This window comes from Xenopus tropicalis, chromosome 3 (assembly GCF_000004195.4).
Source record: "Xenopus tropicalis strain Nigerian chromosome 3, UCB_Xtro_10.0, whole genome shotgun sequence".
In the NCBI taxonomy this organism is placed as follows: domain Eukaryota; kingdom Metazoa; phylum Chordata; class Amphibia; order Anura; family Pipidae; genus Xenopus; species Xenopus tropicalis.
The window spans coordinates 121315685-121328332 of NC_030679.2; the positions used below are offsets into that span (position 1 = coordinate 121315685).

General features: G+C 38.5%; 1 protein-coding gene across 4 annotated transcripts in view; it reads right to left on the bottom strand.

The window, feature by feature from the left end:
• slc4a5 (solute carrier family 4 member 5) overlaps nt 1-12648 on the bottom strand; it is a 47610-nt gene that overhangs the window by 15403 nt on the left and 19559 nt on the right. For all 4 annotated transcript variants that reach the window (XM_031899268.1, XM_031899267.1, XM_012959452.3 and 1 more), the window contains 9 exons: nt 12450-12542; nt 11726-11781; nt 7234-7391; nt 7011-7098; nt 6111-6265; nt 5592-5732; nt 3785-3959; nt 3250-3383; nt 2159-2430 (listed from right to left, as the gene is read on the bottom strand). In XM_031899268.1, coding sequence (XP_031755128.1) covers nt 2159-2430; nt 3250-3383; nt 3785-3959; nt 5592-5732; nt 6111-6265; nt 7011-7098; nt 7234-7391; nt 11726-11781; nt 12450-12542 — 1272 coding nt within the window. The remainder of the gene's footprint in view (nt 1-2158; nt 2431-3249; nt 3384-3784; nt 3960-5591; nt 5733-6110; nt 6266-7010; nt 7099-7233; nt 7392-11725; nt 11782-12449; nt 12543-12648) is intronic.

A 12648-nucleotide genomic window follows, 5' to 3' on the forward strand; every position in this document is an offset into this window, starting at 1 on the left:
ATTATGGTAACAATAGTACACAAACACAAGTATCACTGGAATGCATTGTGGTGTACAAATAAATGGCGCAGGCCATGTGGCTGTGGGGGAATCTGTAAGAACCCAAAAAGAACAGTTATCATAACAGTTATCATGGGTGCCTGTCTGCATCATGTGATGTATAAACAAAGGGTAGGGGGGATATTTTAAGTTGTGCAAATGGTTGAGGAGGGCATAGAAATCTTTCAGCAGTGGTCCATGGGACATGGTGTGCAATGGTATAATTAAACAGAGCACAAATACAAATATCAATGTTGATGCCAGTCAGTACAAACACATCCAAGGTCTTATTTATCAGTGGTATGTGCAAAGGTGCTGGAACATGACCTAAGAAGGGAGCCCCACGGGTAGGTGCAAGCTGAGCTCTGTATCAGCCCGGGGCAAGGTGCAGCAGAGCACAACTCACACTGGTACATGGAAGCCCTGTACTTAATGTCAGCCATAGCCAATACAGACATCCCCAGCCTATGTATTCTGAATGGTGAGCAAATCACATGCATTCATTGGCCATCCATATGCCGCCCACATCCTACTTTGCCCCTTGCCTTTTTTTTTTTTTTTACATGAGGCCCCAGATCTACTAAGAAAACAGTAAGTTTAACAAGAAATGAATAAGAAGCACTTACTTTGCATAAAGGATATCCATATTTGTGCAATGAATAAGGAGAAATGTGGCACATATCAGTCACAAAAGTTTACAAGCTCAAAAAACTCGAAAGATTTGATTTTGAATATATGGCTTGACTTTACCCAACTTCCATTGACTTCTACAGAAACTCGTAAGCTTTTAGATGGCAAATTTTTACATTCGAGTTTTCAGGGTTTTTGCACTTAATAAATACCAGACATTGACATTTTTAAAACAGAATTCAAATTTGAGTTTTTGAGCAAAAAAAAAACTTTGTTAAAAACATTGAACATTGATAAATCTCTCCCCTAAGGGGCACATTTACTAATCCACAAATGACCGAAAAGCGTCCGAATGCGACATTGCGAAAGTCGTAATGGCTATGAAAAAGTCGTGACAATTCACGAAATTCATAATGGCTATGAAAAAGTCGCGACAATTCACAAAATTTGTAATGGCTATGAAAAAGACGCGACAATTCGCGCAAGTCGTACCGGTTACGAAAAAGTCGTAATGGCAACGAAAAAAATCGCAAAAAATACGAAAAAGTCGCAAAATGTTCGTTTTCCATCCGAATTTTTCTCATTCGGATTCAGATTCGTGGATTAGTAAATCAGCCCCTATGTGTGGGAGACAAACATCTCATCTGCCATCACCCTAAGAATAACCACTGCCAGCATTCTATTTCTATATTGGTTTTATATATTTCCTTATACCAAAACTCTCTCTAGTGATCTATTTTAACTTCATTTTCTCTTTCTCTATCCACTCTGCACTCTTGCCTATTTGTCCTGAATGACTATGCAGTAGCAGTAGCCAAGTTGACAAAAGACACATGTCCATGAATTTAAGCTTTCCCTTATAATTTTTGCCTCTTTATAGATCACTGGTAAGTTCCTATATAATATACCGGTATATATATATATATACAAGGAAGAGTGGAGCACATCCTAAAGAAGTTCAAATGCCCTGGGTGCTGGCTAAAATGAGGCAATATATGGACAGAGAGCCGCACACACAAGGACTTAGCAATAAAGTGAAAAAATGTATTAAAAAAAATCCAACGTTTCGAGTACTGACTGTACTCTTCCTCAGGGACAAACCCTGAGGAATAATATACCGGTATATATATATATATATATATATATATGATGTGGTAGTTTTCCTAAATTTAGGTCAGGGGATACAACAGAGGGATGGACTCAATGGACAGTTGGCCTTTCAAACCAAATTAACTATGCACCTTGCAGTTGTAATTCAAACTGATGTATCCTTAAATATTAATGCAGTTCAAGCACATAAAAGCAAACAAACATCGCAGAATACCACATGGGTACCCAGCGCATCCCCATATTGGCTCCATGCATGACTTTGCCCTAATACAGCTGCTACCCTTAGCAGACAAGTTGCTGGAATCCCGTATGAGAAAGCCTTAATCTTTTTTTATTATCAGTGGGATCCATATAATGGACAAAAAATATGTGTACTGACCTGGGTCAGGCGCAACACACTCGCATCGGTATAAGGTGACATAGTCAGGTTTGAAATCAGAATTAATCGGGTAATACTTGAATGCTCCAATCATCTTTTTAATGGCATCATAGATGAAGATAAAACTGATGAGAGTTGAGAATCCTTCCTCTGTGAAACGCGTGATGTACTTAATAATGAAGCTGGCATCAGTAGCAACAAGAATAAGGCACTGCAGGGCAGAGTGGAGCCCGATCCACAGGCGGAATTCCATATAATCTATATTATTACCTCTGCAAGCAACAAGACTGTATAAGGGCACCACGCAATAACCTGCATTTTAAAAATCCAATTTCATTGTTTTTAGATAAGCTTTCCTGACGCTCTATTATTTTCTGTCACATTAGCTTTCTCTTCCACTCTCACTGGCGAATCAGCAGTGTAAGTAATTGATATCTAAAGTTAATTTTTCCATTTGATCAGTACAGTACTGGGAGAGATGATGCTATTAAACTGAAAATCTAACAAATCTCTTTTTATCAAGAAGCTCATCTTACTAATTCAGAAGATCCATTAATATATAGACTTATAATGGGACATCATGTAGCTATTAAAAATCAATGTTCAAAGGTAAAATAGAAATGTTATCTCTATAGATAAAATCTTAAACGTAATTCATGCTAAAATGGCTGGGCAATACTGCAGTTATTAACTGGGATTTGGATTAAGATCAGTCAAATAAGGTCTACAGATGTCTTCCACCTGCTGATGTGGAAGTTCATTGCTCAACCCCAGTAGATGGAAAGGAGCCAACTCTATTCCAGTTCCATTTGATTGCAGTCTGATTGGATTCAACCATCCAAATCTCTGCTCTTTCCACATAGTGAATAATAAGATTGCCCAAAGATCCCATTTGGCATACAGCAATCAAGATAAAAAATACTGGTCAGGCTGGATTCAAATGCAGAACCTTTATTTACAGAGATCATTCACCTCTAGCTAGTTTCATGATCAACCTTAAGCCATTATTATAGGTGTTGATGACCAGGCTCAATAGGAATGTCTATGTCCATTTCTGATTTTGGGGGAGCAGATGTTATTTTACTACTTACTTGCTAAAATCAAAGAGGAGCTTCTCAAAGATGAGAATGGGCCCAGTGCTGCTCAAGATGATAAGAGGTTGTCCAGCAAACAGGCAAAACACAGAGCCAGCCATTGCTGTACCCAGAAAACTCTCCATTACTCCCTGGAAGGACATATAGAGTAGTTAGGAGCAATCTGCCCTGTTTTATGTAGAATGTCTTTATGTTCCTCCCCCAATCTGCCCCTCATGAATACAGTGCTGTCAAACAAAGGCATTTTGCAAGACAAAAATCTGCACCCACTTTTTGTACTTTACCCCCTTCCTTGTGTGTTATAAATGAGCACTCTGGTTGCTTTGTGTCCAGGAAGTGCATTCTAGTTCTAACTGAATTTGCTGTACACTTTAGGCAATATAGTCCCTTTACAGGTGCAGCAGGGCTGGTTGCCAGAATCCCTTACAGTAAATTACATAGACATGGACATTTTACCATAGATATTTGTGAATGAGAATGGCATTAGCACTTGGATCAGCATTGGACATCTCTATAGTGTTCCATTCCATACCTGGTAATTATCTGTGGCATCTCCAAGTAGCCCCCCGAATGTTATGGCGTTGGTAATACAGCCCAGGTAGATGAACAAAATGGCAGAAATTGACTGGATATGAAAAGCTTCATAGAAATCGCTAGGAATCCAGGGAAGCTTCCTCTTGATATCCAGATATAACCCCCCGCAGAACCTATAGGAGACATGAAATTTTATATTAATTTAACTTTAGGTTCTTAGCAACTTTTCAATTATTCTTTACTTTTTTTGTTTTTTTTTTATCAATTATTTGCTTTCCTTTTCTGACTCTTTCCACCTTTCAAAAGGGGGTCACTGACCCCAGCAGCCAAATAACTACTGCTCTTTGAGGTTATAATACAATTTTAATTTCCAGTTTCTCATTCGAACCACTGCCTGGTTGATAGGGTAATTTGGACCCTAGCAACCATATGAGTGCTGAAATTCTCAACTGGAAAGTTGCTGAATATAAAGCTATATAATTTAAAAACCACAAATAAAAGACCAACTGCAAACTACAAAGAGGATAGCGCTTCTACAACATACTAAAAGTGAATTTAAAGGTAAACAACCACTTTAACAGTGGGTTTATCATGGCCTAGACTCCCCTAGCATTAATTGAAAATCAATATTGCATGTGATTTAGCAAAATAGTAGGGTGTATACAGCAACTACACAGATTACATAAAAATACCGGCAGATACAGGGTGCAAAAAGGATCCTGATTTTAGAGCTTACCACTTAATTTCTGTCCTTTTTGAAACCACTGAATTACTGAAACAGCAATGTTTCTATTTGTTTCTAACCTTGTATGAGCTAACCAAATGTTGACCTTAAAGGAACAGTAACACCAAAAAATGAAAGTGTTTTAAAGTAATTGAAATATAATGTACTGTGGCCCTGCACTGGTAAAACTGGTGTGTTTGCTTCAGAAACACTACTATAGTTTATATAAATAAGCTGCTGTGTAGCCATGGGGGCAGCCATTCAAGCTGGAAAAAAGGAGAAAAGGCACAGGTTACATAGCCGATAACAGATAAGACACCATTGTATTCTACAGGGTTTATCTGTTAGCTGCTATATAACCTGTGCCTTTTCTTCTTTAGAATGGCTGCCCCCATGGCTACACAGCAGGGTTTATATAAACTCTAGTAATGTTTCTGAAGCAAACACACAACTTTTACCAGTGCAGGGCAGCAGTACATTATAGTTTAATTTCTTTGAAATATATACATTTTTTGGTGTTACTGTTCCTTTAAAGAGGAGTTTGAATAAAAAAAAGTCTAAAAGCCTTTGTTGTAGAAGCTCTAGTAGTTTGGGAGAATGCACACAATATTGTAATGGATATAGCCACCAAGTTATAACCTCAGTGCTATTAAGATCTCAGAGTAAAATGAAAAAACAGCAGCACTCCGGAAATGTTGTAGATAAAAGTGACTTTACTCAAGTGCACACAGCTGTGTGCACTTGAGTAAAGTCACTTTTTTCTACAACATTTCCGGAGTGCTGCTGTTTTTTCATTTTATCCTGGATATTGTTTTACCCTGGCTAAGGGTTCAGCTTGCACCTGGGGCTACAACTAGCCAGTTTGTCCATTGTGTAGCACACCTTAATCAATTTATTAAGATCTCAGAGTGTAACTGAGAGCTGATGGGCCCAAAGTGGTGGCACTCTATTAGTTTTGACAGAACTAAATGTCTTTAATTAACATTCATTCTGATAAGACAGAGGACCAACCTAGTCAGCAATAGTTAGGGAACCATAATCTGGCTAAGCTAGCATGCACTGAATTCAGGAATCTGCTCACCGTCCAGTATATGCAATTTCTTCCCCAATCTCATGGGCAGCTGGCATCTCACCATCTTCACTTCCTGCGCCACCACTTCCAGCCCCTCCTCCTGCTGAGCCATTCATCTGTCCAGCTTCATTAACTGAGAACATTGATTTTCTACAATAGTCATGGCAGAGATGAGGGACAACACAAAGGACTGAATAGCCGACCACTAAACATGAGCTGAATTCCTGCTACTGAAGGGAATAGTCAAGTGCATCACAATTGTCCTTCTTCAGGATTATCTGAACAGCTTTTACTTGTTAATTCCAATTTTAATTCATTATCCTAAACAATTGCTAAATCTCTAGGTCAGCAGTTACGCTGACGTAACACATAGAAAATGGCTAATAACTTAAAAAAATGTTAATACATTTTAATTCAGCACATGAACATTGTTTTATATTCATCTTCATTCAAAGTTAAATCTACAGCTTTTTTGCTTGGCAGTAACATATGTTATTTTGGACTATATGGTTTGTGAATAGTACTTACCTCTGATCTGCTGATGGGATCTTTTTGGGTGGTTCTATTCTGATGGTAGGGTCCCACTCCCCAGGAGGAAGCACAATGACTTCATCTAAAAACTCATCTATTCCTGCGATTAAGTCCTCGCGGTCTTTTGCTTTATAGGCAACATCGCTAAATATCTGAAAAGTAATGGTGCCTCATAGTGTTATTCCTATAAGGATTTAAAGGGGAACTCCGGCTTCCAAACCAAAATTTGTTAAAGAGCCCCACACAACACAGAGCCCCTAATATAGCTATCACTCTAAGCTGTTCATTCAACAAGTATTAATACATATTTTATGCTGAAATCCAGCTGCAAAACTGTTATTTTCCTTCTGCATCATTTGAAATCCTGGCAGGGGAGGAGGGACTGAAACATTGATGTTACAAACTGTAACAACTTCTCCACAGCTTACAGACAGCATGCAGGAACTACATTACCCACAATGCATTGCACTGTGACGTTTATTTCCTTCTGACATCAATCAAAGTAATCAGCCAGATCAGTAGGAGAACAGGGGGCCGGGCTTAGGGAACTGTTCCCAACCATATTATTACATTTAAAATCATGAAAATACTGCATATTTTTTAATTGACGTATATTGCAATGTAGCTTGAGGTTATGTTTACTTTTCAAAAAGCTTTTTTTGTGTGGCGTTCCCCTTTAATGCAATTTTGCTAATTTCCAAAGACAGCTTAGCTTTTTCCATCTTGCACTATACTGATCAAACTCATGTCTTTATTTTATTTCTTATATAGTGGTTTGCCCTGTAAATTAGCTTGGCCAGTTAAAAACTGAGTTGGCCTTATTGTACTAACATTTCAGACTGCTGACTCTATAGTGCCAGGTTTGCCATCTTTTATCAGTATTTTCAGTGTACTCACATCATCCACCATCAATGTTGCAATAGCCCTGCCGATTTCAATGTAAGATTTGGCTTTCCCCATTGGACCCAACAAAATGAAAAGGAACCTAAAGACACATTAAAATACATAAAGACACATTAAACTACAAATATTTCAACTAATAAAACCTCTTACATTTCCTTTAATCAGCATTTGTAATGCAAAATACAGCATTTTATTAGTTGCTTTAGTCTAATATTACCTTGTGGGTACAGGAACCTCTGTAACCCCTCCCAGCATTATGGACTGAGCCAAACGGACAAAAGCTACAAATGGCTTGTCTAAGAAATCCACTTCTCCCACCAGAACATTGGAGGCCTCAGCATCTCGAGGAATCTTCTTGATGAACTTGTTCTTCAACTGGTAACATAGAACAGAGCAACAGAAGCTTTAACTATACTGCTTAACTAAATTCCAATACACCAACACAGGTTGTATACAGTTAATTAACTGATGTAATGTTTAGAATACTGAGATACGCCTAATTATTTTTCAGACAAGCAAAGGTTTCTTATTTAAAGTTGGGTGGATCAGCAATTAGTTTTTTTTTTGGTTCTGTACCTTTTGTACAGAAGAACAGGAACAGCACCTCTTGTCTTTGTAGATTAAAATGCCTTTATTGCAACATTTTTTTGGGGGCAAACAACAATAGCAGCAACGTTTCAGGTCACAAGACCTTTTATCAAGCGCTTGATAAAAGGTCTTGTGACCTGAAACGTTGCTGCTGCTATTGTTGTTTGCCCCCCAAAAAATGTTGCAATAAAGGCATTTTAATCTACAAAGACAAGAGCTGCTGTTCCTGTTCTTCTGTACCTGGATGTGCCGATGGAAAGTGGCCATTGGGGAACCTGCACTACTTCTAACTAATCACAAGGCTTGGTGCTGACTACTACTCTCCAAAATCTGTACCTTTTGTAGTCAAACATTTTATCAGGCCCCCATTAGTTCATAACAAAGTTCATAACAGATAAAAACATGGTTGTAATAGCCAGTCATATTTCCATTGATACCCATGGCTGTAAATAACCTTCACCCTTAAATTTCACCCTTATTGCCCTTCATTTCACTCACTCATTTCCATGGGTTTAGGTCCCTCAAGTAGGACCAGGCAGCCCCACATTTTGGGAACCAATGATTTAGACGATGATTATAATATATAATTACTAATTCTATCTATATGTCTCCTTTTTATAAATTCTGAGTTGACGAGATTCTTGTACATCTGTATTAAAGTTCCCCTAATAGTTTGTTTAAGGGTGTCCAATAAAGCAGATATTTTGGAACCCATTACTTGAGAATATGCAAGGACACATCACAATACACTAAAACCATTTGAAGGAGCCCTTCCTGAGTAAACGCAATAACTCATTTTAAAGACTTCCATTATAGTTATGTTACACTTATGATATGAAGTTGTGATGTTTCTAAATAATTAACCAATGAATCCCAAGTTATGTCCAGATTTCCACAATCTCCCCTTCTGACCTGATTTCCCTCTTTCAGGTTACTCCCTTTCCTCTCCTTCTTCTTCTCTCCCTACTTGGGATAATTACAGAAACCATAATCCTTAAATATTGCTATTCAAATAGAATACACAGTTGTTTAGACATACTGTATGTAGCAATGGGTTCCCTGTCCCCAGTTCTACTAATAAAAATGATTGAAAGGAAACGAATCATCAAAGCCTTATAACTATAAAGCTTCAGGATTAAACGCAAAGGTCTCTTAAAGAAGAAAGAAACTTGAAACCACTTCCACTTTGTTAGGCACCCCAAGTGATCTGCCCACCTTTTACTCCAAGTTAGGAGTAAAAAAAGCTCGGGGTATTTTTTTGCTGCTCCTTGGTATTCTTATGTGCCTCACCAAGGGAGGCACAACGTTATACCCGGTAATCAATGGGGCATGACACTCTTTAGAAAAGAATCCCTTACTGGTTCAGTTTTTTTTAAGAGCCAAACCAGGATAGAAGGTGAGCAAAAAGAAAAAGTAAACCATAAAGTGGAGTTATTCAATACAACTAGAATTTCTGCTTTAGTAGCAGAGGTTACAATTACATTACATTACATTAACATTTATTTATAAAGCGCCAACATATTCCGCAGCGCTGTACAATAAGTGGGTTACATACATTGGACATACAGAGTAACATATAAAGCAATCAATAACCGATACAAGAGGTGAAGAGGGCCCTGCCCAAAAGAGCTTACAAATTACAATCACTGGATCTAACAACTCAGGACAAGTATTATATTGTAACTCCAAGAAGTGCAGTCATTTTATGGATAAAATTCAACCCCCATTGTGCAGGAAGAGTTAAAAGAGAAGTTCAGCTTTAGACATATTCTAAGCAAGCATCACTTGGTTGGTATTATTATTTAATGCATGGTTCTGTATCATTAGCATTCCCAACCTACAACTAAAAAAGCAATCTGGTTGTCTGGGTCACTGACTGTCATTCTTATTTTCTTCTTCCTTATATTTCAATTTATACCATCTCTTATTCTCCTTCCAAAATGGAAGGGCAGGTAAGCCCTAGTTACCAGATAGTTGCAGGACAATAAATATAACTATTTCAAAAACTTTAAAAAATGAAGACTAATTAAAATTTGCCTTAGAATACTGGGGTCTATATCCCACTAAGATGAACTGTATATTCTCATTTGAAGAATGATCATTATTGCAACCAGTGAGATATATTAAATGGAACTTAGAAATGAAAAGTTCAAGTTGAAAAGCAGTGAAAAGACACAAGAAGAATTCATTAAGGGAAAAGAAATTACTGAAGCCAAGAGACAGAAAAATAAAAGTATCATAAAAGAGATTTATAGTCATGTTCACAGAAGGAGCTTAACATTAGCAAAATACAAGTTTGTACAGTAGACTGTGTCTTTTCATACAGCTTGAAGTTAATGGGTCACACTCATTGCCCAAAATTCAGGGGAAATGAGCTTGTGTGTGGTGTACCAATATGGGGGTAAATTAATGAGCACTTTATTGTGAATTGCAAGGCATGGTTTCAGAGTGAGGATGGCATCGCTTCAGGTGCACCAATACATGCAGCGACAATAAGGGCTATGACACACGTGGAGATTAGTCGCGCCGACAAATCTCCCTTGTTGCGGGTGACTAATCTCCCCGAAATGCCATCCCACCAGCTAGAATGTAAATCGCTGTTGGGATGGCATATGCGGCGGAGTGATTTGCCGAAGTCGCTGAAGTTGCCTTGGGAGGAAGCTTCGGCGACTTCCGCAAATTGCGCCGCCGCGTATGCCATCCCACCAGTGATTTACATTCTAGCCGGTGGGATGGCATTTCGGGGAGATTAATCGCTCGTGACATGGAAGATTTGTCACGCGGCGACTAATCTTCCCGCGTTTCACAGCCCTAACAGCATTAGTGTCCCATTCATTTAATTAGTTGTGTCAAAGGACACTATCACCTAAGGGAACCATGACACATACAATGAAACTGGATTGTTTCAATACTGAAGGCCACAAATTGGTTATTGATTTCAGAAAGGTGAACCCCCTTACTAAACAAGAAAGAAAATATCTCTACAATGTCACGTATAACCATATAATATGATTATTTGGTCCCATTGCTGCTTCTTCTGGGAGACCTTTGCACACAAACTTTAGTGAGGCTGGGTGCTGATGCTTGGTTATCAGGCCTAGCTTACAGTTGGCGTTACAATTCAACTGGGATAAGAGCAGGGCTCTGTGTCAGGTTCTTATACTCCTTTCTCAGTAAACTCATTCTATAAGGATTCTATAGGAAAAGTCTCCTTCAGTCTCTTTCCACAAAGTAGACAGAGACAGTTTAGAACTTGACAGTAAAAGTTCCAGCTGAGGTCATGATGAGTGAGTCTGGATATGTTTAGGCTAAAAATGTGTAATACTTTTGGTATTATAGTGGATGTGATCTTTTGAAATTTCCTTCCAAAGAAATCATGACATTTTATACAGAGTTTTTTTAAAATGGTACTTGGTGAGGGCATCACCTACTTGCAAAAAGCAAGCAAATTATATTTGCAAATGCCTTGCTTCAAGCTACTTCAGTCTTAGACTTGAATGGGTTTTCCTTCCTAGTGCATAAACAATGATGATGCTGTAAGTACCTTGTGTTTAAATACAGAATTCCAACCATTGTAGGAAGGGTAAGAAATAAGATAAACTGTGGTCACTAACTATTAAAATAATATTGATAATTAAACAACTTAGTTGAGAAGAAATCCATAACTGTTCTTTTGGGGACAAACATTTGTATGGTGTACTACAACAAGGTACATGAATGAGATTATGACCATGAGATCAGTACAACTATAGAATTTTCAGCCTTCAAGGTTATGTTTGTAGGTCTCTTCAGTGTTTTGCAGCCTTTGAGGAAGTTTATCTTTCTACAAAAGTAGGATATTATTTGTTAAACTTATGGAGTGCATCGATCCAAGTTAGATTGGAAAGAATTTTTTTATTATGGGACTGGGGGGGGGGGGGGGGGGGGGTCTAAAACTTACAAGTAGTCTCACAAATAGTGTGTTGCAGAGATCAGACAAGAGTACATCAAGAAGAGCAATGCAAGGTGGGGTATCAGCCTACTATAATCACCAAGAGACCTACACAGCCCAAGCAAGACAAACATAAGAAATTTCCATTCTTTAGGTACACTCATGCATCAATAAACAGGGCAGGGTTTACCTGGTCTGAGCTTGGGGTCTCTGAAATGTCATTCATGCTTCTGCTATGTGCATGTCCTGAGGAATAAAGTACAACACGGTGAAAAAAAGACTCTCTGAATGGATTCCAATGAACTTGAACACATTCTATTTTATAATATTTGCTTTTAATGCCACAGATTTATATTTAGTTACTGACAACAATATCATTAAAGCACCAAGGTGGCAGGTACACACTGTTGCCATGCAAATTTTTGTAGTTGAGTATGAACTTCCATCAGCCATGGAAATAGTGGCATGTGGGTGGAATTGGTCATCCCCTTAGACTAAGACACCCCTTGTAGGCCCAGACTGGGATTCAAAATAGGCCCATAACACAGATCCCCAACTTAATAGTTACTGTCTATGGGATCTTAAAGCAGCCCCTGTGGCATTTGCCAGAATCCACAGATTGCCAGTCCGGGTCTGCCTTAGACACCCCTTATCTTTGCATCATTAACAAGGGATATCCTGAGCCTAGTACGCACTACAACACTATGTATTACGTACAAGGCCTGTGTATGACAGTTGCACCCCACTTCTTGCTCAGGATGTGCTATCATGACCAACACCACCAGCACAAGGAGAGCAGGAGGAATATTACTCATTAACTGGTACAATTTGAACCATCAGAGCACACAGCACTTGTGACTGGTGATAGCAAATAATCCCTCTGGAGTGCTATACTGATTTATACATTTTCTTACGTAGTCTCCCATAGTTGGCATTTTGTCGCATCCTCAGGTCTTCCGTGGAGCGAAAGTGAGTGCCAACAGGGGTACCTGGAGTTTGAATCCGACCTAGAAGAAATGGAAAGTGCTAAAAAAAAAACAACTTTTGATTGTATTAAGATAGGATTAGGTCATATAGATGGAAAGCAAGCGACTAATATCTTTATGATTGTCT